Genomic DNA, 18,856 nt, shown 5'->3' with positions numbered 1-18,856 from the left:
ATCATTTTGCTGTTCAGGTTCCTCCTTCTCACTGATAGGTGGCACCATTTTCTGCACAGAATGCCAACGCTTGAAGCACGTTGAGAATTTCAACAGCTTTTGGCAAATGCTTCACTGCAAGCTTACCAGAGCACCAACCCATGTGTGTTTTGGAGCTCTGTCAATAGATTGGACAGATTTCACTGCAATAAACTGCAAAAGCAGAGAAATCTTTCCTGAATCCTGATCGAAGTCTCTTTATTAAAGCTCAATTATTCACGTGAAGAACCCAGGTCCTGCTCTCTGGTTGAACTGCTGTGTATTGCGTCATGCTTTCTAGGTTGAACAGTTCAGCTCAGTCTCTTATGTTTAATATCCACTTCTCCAGTTCAAGGAAATCCCAGGGTGCATTGTCCTTCCCTCATCCTCTTAGTGTTGTCATTGGGAGTTATGGAACTAAATTAAGAATTTTTCCTTGAGTACTTTCTGCCAATTGGCCTCACCTGAGAAGTCCCACTGGTGCAGCCTCCTTTAGTAGCAAAGTAAGGGCCATATCAGGCTTTTGTTTGGCTTTTCTAAAATAAAACCTTCACACACCAGAATTACTTCTTTTAATCAAAGGGCCCTTTTCCTCAGTGCAAGTCATCTGTATTATTACCTCCTGCAAAAAGCCTACACAATTACATTAAGGAAATAAGATGATAGAAAAAAAGTGAGAACAGCGTAAAGCGAAAGCTAGAGACTGGTTAAACAGTGATGACGAGCTTATAATAAGAAGAGAATATGGCCTGTGAAAAAGTTGCACTGAGTTTTCATGAAAAGGGCTGCTTTGTTTGCTGGCACTGAAATAAGTTTTGGGATTTTTTTCACAGGTTTTGAATCTTTCTTACGTTCTAGCATAAAAATGTATTTGTTTTTTCCTTACCGTTATGGAGAGGAAATCACGTCAGTTCTTCTTGTCTTCTTTAAGTTCCAGCTGACCAGTCAGGGTGCAAAGTCTGCCTGATTCAGGTGATGGGCTTTATTACATGATCAACAGATAGACAAAACAAAAAACTTGCCAAGCAACATGTAAGCTGAAAAACCCTTCTCTCTGCTACTTAGTGCTCAGTTATAGACACATGTGTGTGATTCATGCTTGGTTTACAAGATTTTAATGATTTTAAAAAGATAGAGGAGACACTGCCTTCGCAGTGAATAATCTGAGACTTCTGACAACTTCTATAGTGAAATGTTGTTGTATGCAGAACTGCTAACAAAATATTTTCATGAACCTAATTTTGCTAGCTATTATTCACAGAACACTCTTTTTAATAAGCATATGGTACCTTTTAAAGACAACATTTTTCCTTCCAAGAAATGCTGGATTAGATTTTAATAATAAATTAAGTACACAGAATGCCTTAGCTAGCAACAGAGCAGCGTTTCTATACACAGTCCTCAGTGTGGGTCTATGAAGAAGCACCCCAGCACAAAAAAGACCAATACTGGAGATAGGTTTGCCAAGGCTAAGCCCATCAGTGCATTCGTCAGAGGCTGATTTTGTTGTTGCCCACCTGAAGATTACAGCCAACCTCATTTCCTATGGATAAAGCAGGGAAGCACTTAGCAGCTGCTCTTTGACTTGTGAAGTCACCATCCTCTTAGAAACCAGGAAGGAGAAAGCCTGTTGCACTCAGACCTCACCAAGTTAGTTCAAGGAGACATGCATGACAGTGCGGGACATTGAAGTCAGTCCCCAGCTTGGTGACACAGCCATAGCCCATGGGTGGGCCTTGGGACCAGGTGTGGAAGTCTTTCTCCTGCCTCTAGCAGAATGAAAGGTGTTAGATGCTTTCACAGATGCTCTGTGCTCCTTGATCACAAATTGCAAACTTTGTGCATACATGCTAGCAGGGCAGAAGCAGCCTGGCTGAGCTCCAAAATCAATGTTAAAAACAGTAATGTATGTTTTATACAGCTGAACAGCTCAGGAACCCAATCTGTTCTCACTGTGCTATCACCCAGTCCAATATATGACACAGAGCATGTGCTTACACTTTTATGAAGTTATTTGCCAGTAATACAAAATAAGTGTGACACTTGATCAGTTCTAAAATATGTTTGAGAAGGGATGACAGGGGTCAAACTAAGAAGAGGTGAGAAGAAGAGTTGGCAGCAATTATTCACAGTTTTTAACTGTAAGAGAACCACAGGGCATCCTCTGGAATGAATTGACAAGTAGATTTAAAAGTAGAGATAGTGACTCACACAGCAATTGTGCTATTTTTTACAACAGGATGTTTTGATATCTAGAGATATAAGTGGATTAGTTACGTAAAGGCAGTGTTGGTGTGTATAGACTCTAGCTTGGGAATTCTCTGCCTTCTGAAATGAGGGGAATATACATGATCATTGTTCTGCATTTTCGTTCTTCTAAACATCAGTTATTGACAGTTTTCAGAGATGATGTACTGGACTGCGTAGGCTGCTGGTAGAAGCATGATGGCATTGCACTAGCACTTCATATTCCCTTTCTGCTGCCTTTGGGAAGATGAAAGTGACTTGGGAAGCAGAAAAGAATCAAGTCAATAACAATATTACCAATCACAAACTGACCAGACCTGTAAATTACTGTACTTCCCAGAACTTCCATTTACTGCAGTAATGACATTTTATGTCATCTGCAAGTTTAGCCTCTGGATTGATACAGGTCAAACCACAGGGTGTGGGATCTGTCCTTCTGTCCTGTACCAACATAGGCAAGTTGGAAACTGTTAATCCTTTCATTTTTCTGGTTACAGGAGTGTTCTTTAGAACAGTAATGCATCAATGACAGATTGATGTGCTTGTACAGATTTGAATATTCAGAACATAGCTCCAATACAAAATTTCTTGCATGAGAACACTTCCATCACAAGCTTCCTCTCTGTGATTCTGTAGCTTATTTTTCCCCATGGTTCAATGATTTCAGGAACATTGGTTGGGAGATCAGAATTTTTTAATGGAGATACTTTTCTTTTGTGTTTGAATGCTTCTTGTGGAGCACTTACTGGTTGCAAGGGACTGCATGTGAACACAACTTGTAATAGCGTGTGGATCAGTACCTGCAAGTATAATGTGCACAAGTGTGTCTTTGTACCACGACTGCATGACAAACCACCCCTGAGGTCTAGCAGCTCTCAGTCTGTACTGTTATTTTATCAGTCTACTTTTGGATGTGCACTTTCAGGGCCAAGTCTCTGATGAGGGCGTGATGCATCTTCTCTGACATGCACAGAGCTCATCTCCTTTCAAAGTCTGCAATCTGCTGCACAGTGTGCTGTGCTCATCTCAAACACGGCCTGACTGCCTTTCAGAACACATTACATACAATTTACACTTTAAAATGTACGTAGAGCATTTGCTTTCCTAGTTTTTTTTTATGTGACAGCTTTGAATTTTAGAATGAGGTGTCCAGATGTACACTAATAAAAAATGCTCCTGCCAGCAGCAAAATGCATAGTAATTTATTAACTTTTCAAGTGTAAATACAAATTGATTTGATGATGTGCCACATAATGAAAAATTATTTGCAGTCACAACTTGCCTTCTGGTTGGTGCATTATTATTATTTTTTTTTTAATTAAACTTATTACAGTGAGTTTAAAACTGGGCAATACTTTTTGATGGCCAAGAGAAAACTGCAGCTCTGTGAAATGTAGAAGTGCTTCTTCACGTCTCTGAAGCACAATTGTGATTCTTTGAAATCAGGTTGGCAGGTATTGCTTCACTGGGATATTTATGAGTAGATATTTTTGGGCAAAGAAAAAACATTGTTTTTGCTTAGGGTAATCCATGAGGACAATATCTTTAGTTACATATTAGTAGTATTTTTAAATAAGTCAATATATTTTGTTAAACCATTCTAATATCAGTTACCATGCATTGAGAGGTCATCGTAAATCTTTTATCTAAGGCTGTTGCACTGCAGAGACAGCTAAAATCTTCACATGGTGTAAGTACTCCAGGCACTCAGAAGGACAAGGTATTTTCAACGGTTGCCAAAGATGGGAGACTGTTAAGAGAGAACCTGAAGCTAATTAATTATGTGAGTCTAGAGGTGTAAATATTGGTGTGCTCTGTGCCAAATTCACTGAGAATTATTAGCTGTAGCGTTGCAGTAGAGACTCCTTGAGTTCCCTTATTTCACTAAGTAGGCAGACCCCATCTCCAGGAGAAAACAGTCAGTGCACTGGGGGTTGATGAATATCTGTGTTACCGCATTGGTAATGCATGCTATGAATGCTTCAGTAGATTGTCGCCAATTAATCCATTTTTCCATGTACCCAATGATTACGGCTGCCACACTAAGTCCACTAACATCATCAGAAAGAAAAAAAGTCTGTAAGGTGAGATCTGGCCTCTTGAACAGGTATTCTTAATGAAGGAATTCAAAACTATATAGAGTTTGTGGTTCCATCCTGAGAGAACATAACATTAGTGATGTGAATAAATGTGAATCCACATTTAGAGATGTGTGAAGACATGATCCTCCCATGGTTTCTATCCGTCTTGTTAGCTAGTTCCTCCAATTTGCAATACCATCTTTTATCTGTAGCATGACCTCAGGACTGACTGTGTCAGTGCTAAGTAGCAGTTAGTCAAAATAGCAGCAGTCAAAAATGGAACTTCAGTCAAAAATAGAAACGTTTTCAACTGAGGGAGTTCTGACAGTTGTTCTTCCTCACAAAGGCTTTTGCCTAACAAACAAAAAAAAACAAAGAAGCAAACAAAACCACAAAACAACCCAGAGCTATTTGTGTCCTACCTGAATAACAATGGACCAGCCTCTCCCTGCACCACAATTTTTGTTGAAGTTCTTACAGTGGAACTCATTTTGTCCCCAAACGGGCTATATGGTGCTTTGGTATTGGTGCTAATGAATGGATTCAACTAAATGATGGATATTGAAGGAACATGTAATTGATCTGGAGAACAGATTAGGACTTGTGCTATTCCACTAATGCTTATTAGACGTGGCCTAAGCATTTAAAATTTCGACTGTCCTATGTCAGATGGATTACAACCCTTGTCACACAGCACTTGAGGTTCTCATCTACTGAAACTGTTTTTATAAAGGAGCAGGCTGATGAAAAGAGATCTGAGCAGTTTCCAAAGGACAAGGAGGGCTTGATGTTCAGACATGTCAAGCTCCAAATCATTAAACTGAGATAGATGGTTTGACGCTTTCAGAGTGAAGAACTGCCTCAGTTTTTGTATTCTGTCTGTGGAACCAGCTTTTAGTTTTGGGATGCGGGACGCTCCTGAAGAGTTCTCATGCCTCATGGAGGAGTACAACATTTATTAATTCCAGTGCAATCAATCAAATCCTTCAGTGACACCTTTAAAAAACTTTCTTCCTTCTCTCAGCTCCTTTCCACTGGAGGTGACCATGCCTCAGAACCACTAAGCCGATAAAGCTGGTTAACAAGTCTGGCTGAGGAACAAATGGCTTCACTCCAGCCAAGAACAAATTCAGCTTGAAAGACAGTTTATAGCTCTCAAAGGAGAGAATTCTGAAAGGTTTTTTTTTTCCATACAAGATTCAAACTCGTTTTAAAAGGATCTTGACATGCTTACAAAAGTATTTTTTGTCATGCTTGCCTAGGATAGGAGCATACTCAGACTGGTGCTCCTTGCCTTCTATTCCTCTGTCCCAGGAGATAGTGTTTAACTCCAAAATCTCTTAAACAAAAAATACTCTTCTTATCTGAATTTCCTCTACAAGGCATTAAATACTTTTGAGATTATCTGCACTGCAGGAAACATGACTGAGCATTTGAAACAACATGAAGCAGGACTTTGGATTACACTACGGGTGAAATACTGACAAGAGACCCATAGACTTTGGTTAAAACAGATAATACTCAAGCCTTTTTTATTATTGTCTCCTTTTATGAGAGAATATTTAAGACTCTCTCACATGCAGATTTACCATGTTAATACCACGGTCAAAGCAGTGGTTCAGACAGATAAAGACCAAAGGAAAAAGAACACAACAGACGTATTTCTTAAATATAAGAAATTGTTTCATTAAGTCTTAAAAAAAACACCCTGACAATCACAGAGAAAACCAACCTTACCTTTAAGTTATTTGAATTCTTTTATATTATTCCATAAATCTCAGAGCCATTTAACTATCACAGAAATCTGCATTCTTTCTCATACCGAAAGCCTGGTTCTTGCAGGCTTCCAGCGATGCGTGACCTCTGCACTCAAAGCTTGCCAGGACTGACCCTTGGTTAGACCACGTGGCCACGTTCTAATGCTTTGCACTGAGCACCAAAAAAGTGCAGCCATGTAATTCCCAGGACAGCCAATTCATGTTCGTTATGGTGGTGTGATAATGAAGGGTAATAATTTTTGCTTAAAATCTTTGACAGTAAAAGCACATCTATCTGGTCTTCTCAGCTTCAAAGCTTCTAAACAGCAAATACAGCATTATTTTTCAGGGGAGCAGATTTGGTATTTCTCCTTTTTCCTGTGCAAAGGGTTGAAAAGCTTGCTGCCCTATTGCTAACCAAGGATCAAGTCTAGATTGACCATTTGTCAAGAAAAAAACAGAACCAACATGTAGCATATTCGCTTCTGCTGGGTGCAGTAACTTTACATTCCTAGGAGTGAGGCATCGAGCTGCCACACTGTATGCACACGTATAACTATTTTCACCTTTGTGGCTCCTTCACAGTTAGCTGTGTTTAACTGAAAGACTACACAAGGCGTGAACAACTTGCCACTTTGCTCCCCCCAGAACTCACCAGGTAAAAGTAACTTTCCCTTCTGTCTTCCTGCCTCCCTCAGCCATGCCATAACACTCTGTTAGAATAAACAAAAGAAAGAATAAAACTTCCATACGGTTTTCCCCTTTCAAATTGTATCTGAGAGAAGATCAAAAGTCACTTACAAATAGAAGTTCTATACCAAGAATTCAACACCTGCCTTGTAGACGGTGACTGGCTTTTGTAATTGTCTGGTAGATTAACATAATGAGGTTAAACGCAGGGCAACTGCTCCCAATCTATATTTAGCCTGAATCTTCCTACCTCTGTTTCAGCCCTGCAAGAAGGATTCAGTACTGAGCCCATCCATGATTTTAACGTAATGCTTGATTAATTCAAGATGTTACCCCTCCCTGCACGCTGTTCTAGAGGTCAAGTAACCATAAATGCAGAATTTAAACCATTTTTATATTAGAACCTCAGCCATAATTATTCTTTTGCATATATTCATGCATAACCTGGTGCATGTGACATAAATAAAGATTAGCTATTAGCCACCAAAAAAAAAAAAATTAAAAAAAATTTAAATCCAGACTTTGTATTACATATTGTACACACAATTGCAAAAATAAAATGGGGCAAAATATGGTGATGTGCTCTCTGGATGCCAACCAAGAGTTGACAACAACTGATGGAATTTGCATGTTAAAAGTAAATATTTTATTACATACCATGCCCTTGAAAAATTAACTTTGTTTCCAATTTATTTTGTTCAGCATGCCTTGAAATAGGAACGGCAAAAGCTCTTCAAGAAACAGATCACCAAGATTGATGGTACTGCAGTGTCTGCAATTACCTATTTTCCTAGCTCAGTAAAACAAAACAAAACCTTTTTTAAAAGTACTACAAAATATTAAACAACAAAGTTAAGATGCTGTCTCTGTCATTCAGTGTGACTGAATTTACTGCAGTGAAAAGCTGTCTGTCGTGGACCCGCACCCAAAGCCTGCTGACCGTGGCTGTGGTCATCGGCTCCGACCGCCTCTTGGGCAAGGCTCTGCCATTGCTCTGGCTGCCCTGCACAGACACTGCATGAGCCATTGGATACAATATTAAATGCAGGTTCACAGATATGCTGTCACCAGGTCAACTACAGTAAAATATCTATATTTCAGAGTAACGTTTCTTATATAAGCTGCCTAGTTCACGCCTGCTCGAACTTCTTCTCGTAGCACTAGGTTTGTGTTTGTTTTCAAATACTGAAAAGCCTTTGTTGGTTTGTTCAGGAAATTTGTCTAGACAGTGCTCACAAAGCATGTTTGCTCACATTTGACATTTTCACAAGATGGGCAACAAAATGGAAGCTTCAAATTGCTGAATTCCACAGTTGGCAACTAAGTCACCTTATTTGCAGAAGTAACGAGCATCCAGTGTTCCCTGCCTCCGGCTTCCAGGCGGTCGCTGGAACAACACCAAGTGTACCTGCAGGCACAGCCCTGCAGGATGGGAGCCTTGAACCTGTACTTGGGGCTCGAAGGCCAGCAGAGGCCTCTCCATATCCACCCATACATTTACTGCCTCTAAAGAGTTAAATATGCAAGTGCTATATTGTGACTCCTTTACAGTCAAGAAATGTAAAATGTGGCAATACAATGGAACGTGGTTATTTTACCTATTCAACGTTTATCTGTGTCTATGGAAGAGGTCTCTAAAATGCTGCCTTTTAGCAGCTCGAAGGTTGAGAACCACCTGTAAACATATGCAGAATAGTCTCTTTCTAGAGATAGAGACTCCTAAACAATCAACCTTGAAATTTCTCATATATTGTATCATGTTTACCAGTGTTATTTACAGGTCTTCGTTTTAGTACAATGAGCCAGACATGCTGAAAAGGTAGGATTTTTCCAGTCCTCTCGTATACGAAGTACAATAAAAAAGGCACATGATTATTCACCATAGGATTTGTGCACCAGTCAATAACTTAAAGCTAAAAAGCTACCCATCAGAGAACTCTCTTTATGAGGCAGTATTGGGATCTCTCAACTCATAGAAACATCTGTCTATTAATTCTCCTAGGAGAGCTTAGGAACACACTTTTCTGAGTCTTCTGATCTTCCCAAGACTTCCAAATAAACAGAAAACTCTTCTTAAGCTTCCCAGGTTGTCTACTGTAGCAAGAAATAGTCAAAGAGAGCATGTATGTATTTGCTTTTTTTTTCTTCCTCTTTTTTTTTTCCTCCATTGATTGCTCAACTATGGAGTTTAGATCCAAGTCCTGTTCAAACTAGTTTGCTTTAGGACAAATGCCTTGCAAGATATGGCACACTGAGCAATGGGCAATGGCAGGAGAAGCAGCCTCTCAGCCCCAGCAATCAATGTCGGCCGTGTTTTATCCAGTTTCTAATCATCCATTTTTGCCCCGAGCACCTTTGTACAACTAATCTGAGCCCAAAATTTGCATCTTTTGACATTTCCACTTCTAGACAACGGCCAGTGTCTCTGCTGATGATTGGACCATTCTGAAAGAAAGAAAAGAAGGGTTAGAAGAATGGACAAGAAAATGTCAGAAAGACTTGGAGAAAAAAGTGCTAGATCTGTAATTTCTACAAAGCACTCTGAAAAGCCCGGAACATTCTCTGTAGTTCAAGTGATAAAAAGTTTAAAGGGGAGAAATCCTAGAAATCATCAGGGAGATTCCTAGAGTAGTCCTCTAAAGACCTTCTTGATCTCCATTAAAACATCCTCCCAGTCACTTTCTCTCCAGTTCCCTTCTGCGTGGCTCTCTGAGCTTTTCCGCACCTGTGTAAAATCCCAGAACCTCTGTGCTGGTCTCAGGACATCTTCACACTTCTTCAGAGTCGGCGTCCTGCCCTTCCCATCATCAACAAGGCATTTGGAGTCAGGCAGGAAGGCCGTGGAGCCCAGCGGCCCCAGCTGCAGGACACCATCAGAGCTGTAGCGAACGAGCTGGGGAGAAAAGCAAAGGGAACAATTTCACCACGGCCCCACAGTCCCAGCCATGGGACACCAGGCCAACTAGCAGCTCCGGTCCTTTGTCGTGCTGTGGGTCAGGCCCTTCCCACTCTGGTACGTTGTGCTCCAGGGCAGAGCCTGAGAACCTTGGTTTAGCAACCCGAGGTCTCTCGTAGGACACAGAGTCCTGACACAGAGTATGCTCCCCACCATTCCCAGCCCAATATTTCGTGCAAAAGGGCAATCAAGAAGATGAAGTAATCAATATGTAAATCATACCCACTCAGCAGGATTTGATGGAACAAGGACACGATGTCAATTTGCTGTGCAGTTTGCTCTTAAGAGCTCTGTTAGAGGCTATCGATAGCAACAGCTCTAATTAGTTTTTGTAAATAAACGCTACTGAAAAAATCCAGTAACCAAAAATAAAAGAGAAAAAAAAAAAAATCCTGAGGGAAATAAATAATTTGCTAACATATTCTTCAGGTCACCATAATAACACACTGAAGAATGACACTGATATTTCAGCTTTTTGTGAGGTTTAACTGTTCTGAAATGTGGTGATGTGATAAACGCTGCAGGCAGTAAATATGCTTCAGGTGACAGCCAGTGATTATTTTGGAGTATTTTTTGTCTTTTAATCAGGATAAAAGTTTTGGTGAGTACCAGCAGTTTAACATGTACAGCACAATCAGACATGAATTTTTACAAAGCAAGAGTCATTTTTATCTTTATTCCATTTTAAGTGATGATTTCACCTGTCTCACATCAATGGCCCTCAAGAGAAGAAAATCCGTATGTAGGAGAGGTGAAAAATTGGTTTCTTGGAATCTCAGACCGCCAGAATGTATTTTATTGCAATCATATTGGACAAAGGAAAAATACTGAAGGACAAAGAAAGTATCCGTAGGTGGCTCCTGTCAAGCAGGGCTAATTGTCACAATGCAAATTTGTGATGGAAGAGAGCTGTTCTGTGTCCACAGAAGGCTCCAGGTGAAAGGAGTGGATGGCTGCCCTTGATGAACGATGGCTGATTCCAAACCCTCTCTGCCAGATCCTCAAGATGCGATTTCCCTCTCCTACAGAGTGGGGTGAGTTTAGGATGTTCATTTAGCAGGCTGTACCAACAGCCTAGCACATAACACTGAGATAACTATGATGGAGTCCTCATTTATACATCACAAACATCAAAACCTTCGTTACTGCTTCTCTCCAGACAGTTGAGGGAGAGTCTTCTGAGGGTGATTCCAGACAGAAAATGCATGATGTCAATTTGGCAGCAGACTGAACAGAGGCCCAGTGGCATCCCAATGGCATCCCTGTGCTCTCCATTCTCTAGATCATGCAGCCAGAAATGCAGCTGGAAATACAATATTCCTGTTTTCTTTCTCTAACTTATAGATACCTCTTCAATAAATGTCCAGCATGGCTCTGTTCTGTGCAGGTTTGTTACAGCAGAATTATGCTCTACTGAGTCTGAAGCATCCACTTCTCATTTCTGCGTTGCAGTCCAGAGGCATTCCACCAGCACAATATTTTGCCCTATAAGTACTCAAGTGCAGCACACAGTGGCCAAAAGGCTGCGCAACAGAGTCAGCTTTATGGCTGGGGTGCTGCTGGAGCCACTGGAGAGGCACAATTATCACCTGGGAAGTTCATTGCCTGCCTCATCTTTCTGCTCTTATGTGGCTAGAATTGCTTAACAGGAAAGGGAAGGCAGGTCAGAAATGTCTGGCATTTATTGGATGCTACTGGCCAGTGCACGAGACATCATTAAGAGTCAATCAAAAAAACCTGAATTAGAGTCTAGCTTTCTTCACCCGTCCTTATTAACCTCAGAAGAACCACGCTGTGAATAATTACATCTTTCTGCTGGTAAAAAAGCCCCGTCTGCTCGCTCCCAAACCAAATGCCCTCTGACAGAGTATGTGCTCATTTTCTCCACCTGCCACTTCTGTTCAGAGCATCCGTGTGAAGCACACAGTTAGGGCAGAGCCCACACCACAGGGAGCATAGAGATAACCACAGGAGGATTCTCCTTGGCATGAGCAGTGGCATCAGTCGAGGCACTGTTTCTGCACAATGAATCAAGACTTTTTTTTTTTTGCCTATAGGGATACTGGGGACATATGGAAAAGAAGCTCAACAACAAAGTGATTCAAAATTCAAATGGACTGCTGACTCTGACACATGAACTTGTGTTTTTCCCATAGGGAAAAAAAAAATCCCACATTCCTGTTTTTAAGTAAAACATGTCTACTTCACACTTCTAAGAACCAGTGAGTACTCAGCAATGAACTGCAGGCATTGCTGAAAACTACACTCGGTAGGAAATATGTTCATCTTGCCATCTTCATTATAATCTGTGGGTCTAAAAATACCACCCTGCTTGGCTTTGCCTTATCAAGATAATCAGGGCCACCTTTTATATTGGGCTATCGGCTCTGTCAGATTGATTTCCCTTGTGGTTCAGAAGGAGCAGTGTTTTCTATACAGATATTAAAATGGTCTAAAATATTCTTTGTCTTTGGAATCTCTACAGCCAGAGTTGCATTCCTCAGCATCAAGCAGCCAGGTACCTCAGAAAGGCAGCATTGTAAAGAAGCTGAAACTATTGCTGCTGCTTGAGCCCTGGAAGTAACTCACAGTAACTCTGCTCAACTGTCTCCAATATTAAAAGTGGCAGATGTGTGACAGCTCAACAGAATAAAAGATGGCTTGGCACATGAAATTGATATCCTTACAATGATGAGACAAACGGAACAGCATCAGCATAATTTTCCTGAATCTGTACTTTCTGCTGAGAGTTCCAAAAATTATAAAAACTTAGGCACATCTGAAATAAAATAAAGCAAAATTCTGAAAGCGCATCCAAGCCATCACGTCAATTCAAGCCACGTGATGCAGGAACGTTTTAGTGCCTGCTTCTGCAAGATCAGATCTGAAATTAAGGTTCATCAAAGTTCAAATTAAGATTCATTATATGATTAATAATGTCTCCCTCCAAAGACTTGATATCATCACTTCATAGAGACAATACAAACTGCACAAATATGATAAGTATTACAATAAGTTGCTTAGTACTGCAGACTAGAAAACAGGAACTGGAATACAAATCAATGGAGTAATGAAAATTACACTCTCTGTGTTCAAATTCAATCTCAACTGTCCCTTCCATACTGAAAACGAAATGACAACCTCTGCATTTGCATTAGAACTGTGGGTGTGATGCATCATGCCAAATCTATTCCCTGTCAGACAAAATCAAATGGCAGCCCCCCTTTATCGAGGCATATTCAAACCCGGTGAAATCAAACAAACAAAACCCCTCTACACAAGTCCTGGTGGGCTGTGAACCTTACATACCCACGCATTCCCAAGCTGCAGAACAGAAATGTATTTTTAATGCCCCATTAATGAAGAAGGACCTCGCGTGCTGAAGCCTAGAGCTGTGTTCCCTACTCCAGGATCTAATCCTGATGCTATCTGCTGTGCCTACGATAACACAGGACACTTTTCCTTTCCATTTTCAGAAATCTGAGCAGAATGGAAGTGACGTCAAAGGTTGTTTACCAAAGTCACTACAACTGATTAAAAAAATAGCAGGCAGTGATGCTTATGGAAGATGGTCCTCAGGAGCATAAGCTGGTAGGTAAATGTCAGCTCTTAATTGAAGGGTTTGACTTCAGAGAACCCATCCCTGCCGATTTCCAGTCAAGTGAGTAAAGCACAGATCAGCAGGTAACTTTGGAGGAGACACACAGATGAGTCCAGTCGGGTTCCGTGGGAAATGTAACCCCTTGCTCTTATTTCCCCAGCAAAACAAAATACTTAACAACCTCTCAGCAATGCCGGATAAGGTGAGCTGTAAGCTAACATTAATGAAACAGAGCCTGAAATGTCTTAAATATCCAGAATGCTTGTCGTAACAAACACAGGTTGTTTAACAGAATGCCACCCACTGCTTCTGCCGAGCAATTTCCTTTCCATCCGTTGCCCTGCTCTGAGCGATGGGATATGCTATCCAGTGTGCTATGGAAAAACACAGCTCTGCCTGGAAAAATGTTAAATATCTGCCCTGAAGCAGCAGTTAAAGCGAGGCCTTTCATCTGCTTTTATTCCATCTGTCTGTATGGCCGCAAACTCCAGGAATCTGAGCACAGAGATCTCTCTCCCTTCTACTTGATCTCAGCACGAGGAGCTCTCAGCACCACGACTGCTGTGTGGTGTGAAAGGGAGAGGAGTGTGGGAGGGAGGGAGGGAGGGAGCCAGGCCCTGCATCCGGGATGCTGTTCAGTTCACATGCTGTGTGCTCAGCTCCACATTGCAGCATTCAAGATAAACTCCAGGACAATGAATACTTCCACTGAGGCCGTCAAGTTGCTCTCAGATGGTTCAACACCTGTGTGCCACTTTTGGGGTTGTTCTTTTTTCCATTTTTTTTTTTTTTTAAGCTGTTTTTTAAAACAAAAGGGTATGGTGCACTGCTGTAGACCCAGTGGGCATTACAGGTGATTGCATATGACAAGCCATTTGGGTTCCCCAGGTATATTCCTTTCTTTTCCTGACAATTCCTCTAGCTACGGATGGTGTTTCCCATTGCTCTTTCAAGAGCATTTGCAAATCTTTTTTTCCTGAAAGGGATTAGACTCCAACTTCAGGCCTCACGAACCCACATCAAAATGACAATACTCCTCTGTAAAGTGAGTTCTGAAATCAACTCAGGCCAATGCAAAACCTTGTTTAGATATTCCTAACTACTGAGAAGTTTTCAAGCCAGTAGGATACATCAAGCACCAGTGATAACCTAAGCTGGGAGAATGAGTGCCATGTTAATTGCCATTAATATTCAGTAGGTGTGTACAACTAACCCAAATCTCAACTCAGCAGGGTCATTATACGCCCTGTGCTTGAAGGAAAAATGTCAGAAACTGAAAGCTAAACATAACAGATAACTATGCTCACCCAGGATGATCATAAGAGGGGCTTTAAAAATGTTTATTTAATATATTAAAAAGCTTGCTGTCAACACCTTTTATGCTATGTGCTTGAATATCCTTGATTAGGGTTTGTGCAGCTGTAGTTCTCATACTGAATTAATTTTGTAAATTGTGATGAGATGATAGAACTTTTCCAGCTGTGTAATCATTAATTAACTTGGCTGCATTTGAGTGGCTCCAACCCATACTTGTCTGTGAAATACTCAACTTAGATAAAACATCACCTTTGCCTTCTGCCTGGCATTTCTTACTGAGTGAAATGGAAACTGCTGCAGAATGACTTGGTAGATTAACTTCTTGCCTTACTCATACTTTAATAATTCTCACATGCAGAGATTACTTTGGATTTTAAGGGCTTGAGAAGAGTGACTTTCTCTTTCTATGCCTTTATAAAATGCTAGTATAAGAGGGCTCTATTTTGTGGCTGTACTTTAAAGGCTTTTTTGGGAATTTCAAACAGATGAGATATTGGAGACGAGTAGTGGAACTGAGCCAGAAGAGACTGAATTGGTCACCACCCATATTCAATATTTTGGGCAGTATGTAACTTATAGATTGTTATTTGCACCTGAGAAGAGCTGCCCAGTTTATTCAGCAATTACTTACAGGCAATGATTTGTTCCTTAAGTTTTCATCCAAAGTAAACAGAAAGCTTGGTTGAGATGGATGAAAGAAACTGGTCAGAGCTAGATGCTATCTGAGAGGTGAGCTGCTTTAGGCCCCAAAATTTTAAGAATCGCATCTAGGTTGCAAAATATCTATTTCATTTTTCCTTTCAGTGCTAGCATGATTATGTGTTGGAAAGGCACTTTAGAGAAAGACTTAAATTTGCAGCCTTCTGGTCAAAATTGGAATGGAGCAAGATACTCAGCTCCCCGAGTGTCTCGATGTCTCTAGCTACTCTTCTTGGAAAACTCATTTACATCTAATTAAACAACACTATTTTGTTACCTTACTCTGTCCCTTCTGCCTTTACTGTGAAAGTGTCAGTCAGGAGTACTGTAATGATTCTGCCAAGGCTGGACATTTTGTCAGTTAGAATTACAGTCTATCCTCTTTGCTCTAATGAGGTTTGACTCTTAACCAGCTTCCAATTAACCACAGTAGGCAATATTTATATTTCACAACTCCTGTTATGCTTCCATGGCAATGTATGAGCCAGGACTCCAAATCAATACACATATGGGTGAACTCCCATAAGTCCCTGATAAGGTCAGAGTTTATTTACACATGAGAACATTCATTAATGTAGTTTTGATTTGGACAGTACTTTAAATGAAACTAGAGTTAGATTAATTAGAAGTAGCTCAAGTCCTAGGTCTAAATAATAACCAACTTGTATCTAAAAAACAATATCATTATTAAGCAAGGAAAGAAGAAATGTCATTTCAAATTCACCAGACATCTGTAAGAAAATAATATTCACAGGGACCTAAAAAAACCCAAATGTTCAATTTTAGAGAAGTATCAATTTAAAAGATATTCTTAATTGCATTCGAAGTTAATGATAAATATGTGCTTAACTTTTTGCCCATTCAGGGACTCACATCAGCATCTTGCTGAAACATTTCTGCATAGGAACCTATTGGACCAATCAACACTGAAGGTAAAGAGGTATGATTCCTAAAATATGCCAAGTCACAATGGGAAGAGCTGCTCGTGGAAACAAACAGTCTAAATTTGATAATCATCTCTCCATTATTAAAACAAATTATCATTATTTTTCTGTTTTCCTTATTAGCATCTTCAGAGTATAGATTTGCATGTTGTAAGATCTGGGAAAGGGCACTCAAAAAGACTAGAGGGAAGTCAAAGATTTTCTTTTACAACATGAAGAGATACTGCCATACTCAAACGCAATAAATTACTTCTTGTTTCTTCTGAAAATTTCTTAAAGTTGCAGTTTCCTCAATAATTATGGGATTTAAATTATTTACCTGAGAGGACATTCCATGGCATGGATAAAGGATTGCTTTGTCATCCTCTTCAGCTCCCTGATCTAAGCAGTAGCCACTGGCTTTGCTGTTACGCACCTATAGCCCAACCAGAAGGAAAACAATTGAATTAGAAACTGTTCTGTAAGATGCAAGTCCTTCCCAGACAAAGCTTAGTTGTACTACAACTACTGACACAAATGGTGGATAAAACTATTCTCCTCTTCTCTGAGGAACATTCTCCATACATGACAGGACTTTAACTTTGCAGTCTCTCCAGGAAAAGACAGATCATTTGGACAACCTCCTGTCTTTACAGAATTATCAACTCAAGTCAGAGTTTTATTTTCATCAATTACTCAAGGATCAAAACCCCATAAAATGCACTCTATAAACTCAGGCCAAATTTTGCTCCAAATTACCCTTGTGTAGAAAAAGAGATAGACCCTACATGCTGAAATGTGGCTTTACCCAACAGCAAAGGAACTGCCCAGGCTGGTGTTGGCTGTGGCACACTTTTATTTGCTCCTATTGTGTATATAAGAACAAAAAGAGCATATTAAACAATTTTATTTCAATTAAGAATATAACACAATTTACATAATTGAAAGGATGCAGCAATGATAAGCAGCACAGAAGGGGTTCATATATTTGAAGACGGGGTTCAGAGAAACAATCAAGTCAAAAATTTAGGCATCTCCCCAGACAAGAAGAGTTTACAAGTCCATGAAACTGTGCTGGAGCTCTTGTGAGCTCTTCAGGCTGCAGGTACTAATGCACATTTTGGACACAGAAAATTTTCACAGATCTCTTAAATGAGAAGTTGTTTAGATGGGCGATTTGAATCGGTCAACAAGTTGCTTTGACTTTCGACTCAACAACTTGTCTGGCCACCCCTACAGTACAGGAATAGCTGCAGCCTGATTTGTTGGAAAATCAGTAAATAATCCTTTATGTTATAGTGCATGAACATAACAGGCAATCTGATGGGATAAGGGGGTTCCCTAGCAATTAAATTTCAGGAGGTTTATTTTATGACTCGTACTATAAAGGCTAAAGAACATGAAGACAGCTTTATGACACAGCTTTAAAAATGTGAATTGAGTCACTAGGAAATATATTTTTACTACTGTTTCAATATGTTTCACATCTACTCAATACATTTATTTTCCTTAAAGTCTTGAAAATTCAAACACCTTTTCCTCCAGAAAAATAGCCGTAAGAGAAAATACTAATAACAAGCTTTATATCATTTAGGATGAAGCTTGTAGTTTTTTTATTATGGGCATGTAAGAAAGAGGACGATTCCAGTTTGTACTAGCTAGATAGCTTGTGTGGCTCCAATTTATCATAAATTTTAATGCATTGGATACTTGCATTGTTGAACTTCCTGTGTGACTTGAGAACTTTGAATGCGACCACTGAACAGAAACAAACTTATTTTTGGAGCCCAGCTTCCTACCCGTCTGGTGTAATTGACACAGCATTGGCAGTACTGCCAATATTCTTCTTAGCAGCATTTTCAGAGCTGACAGTAACTAATAGCTCCTGTTGAACTTCCTAAATGTCTTTCCTTGGTTACTGCCAGAGATAGTTATATTAGGATACAGAGCGGTGTTATGCAATAAAACTTGCACTTTGTATCAATATCTGAAGGGCCTGACTTATTTTTATATAAGTCATTAAGATGGGACAGCAGGAAAGAATGTCCATGTAGTCGTCTGGTGTGAAAATTTATTGCCTAATTCAGGCAGACAATTAACACAGAGTCTTAAAAACACTGTCCTGGAACGTCGTCCCAGTTCACAGACACATAGCAGCCCTTACCTTACAGGCACTGGATGAACCCTTAAAAAATTACAGAAGGCATGTCTGACCTAAAAGATCAGGTTAGACCATATACAGTGGTTTTGGCTGTTTAACAGGTGGAAAAGAAATGATCCAGAAAGCTGACCTGAACCAAATCATCTACACATCTCCAGTGCATTTGGATTCATCATTTTATCAGGGTTAACTGGCCATTCAGCTGTCTCAGAGTAGCTGTTCCAGGGTCTTACTTATTACTGTGCACAGGCAGAAATTAAAATACAGATTCTGAGCACAAAACAGCAGAATAATTTTTCTCTAATGGCTTTTTCTGAAGAGATAAAAGCTTGCCAAATGGTAGCCTCAACTGCATCTGAACAAGGACATGTGGCTTTTTATCCCCAACTAGGAGGATTTGCAAAAA

General features: G+C 40.1%; 1 protein-coding gene across 1 annotated transcript in view; it reads right to left on the bottom strand.

The window, feature by feature from the left end:
• Positions 1 to 9,091: 9,091 nt before the first annotated feature.
• GALNT9 (polypeptide N-acetylgalactosaminyltransferase 9) overlaps positions 9,092 to 18,856 on the bottom strand; it is a gene marked incomplete at both ends in the record, with an annotated part of 113,739 nt that continues 103,974 nt past the window's right edge. The window contains 3 exons of the mRNA XM_079544075.1: positions 9,092 to 9,238; positions 9,519 to 9,686; positions 16,630 to 16,725. Of these exons, the coding sequence (XP_079400201.1) occupies positions 9,092 to 9,238; positions 9,519 to 9,686; positions 16,630 to 16,725 (411 nt within the window). The remainder of the gene's footprint in view (positions 9,239 to 9,518; positions 9,687 to 16,629; positions 16,726 to 18,856) is intronic.

The sequence above is a fragment of the Tetrao urogallus genome (genome assembly GCF_951394365.1).
Source record: "Tetrao urogallus genome assembly, chromosome: 17".
In the NCBI taxonomy this organism is placed as follows: domain Eukaryota; kingdom Metazoa; phylum Chordata; class Aves; order Galliformes; family Phasianidae; genus Tetrao; species Tetrao urogallus.
The sequence above is the reverse complement of the archived record's forward strand: the minus strand, read 5'-3'. Positions and strand labels throughout refer to the sequence as shown.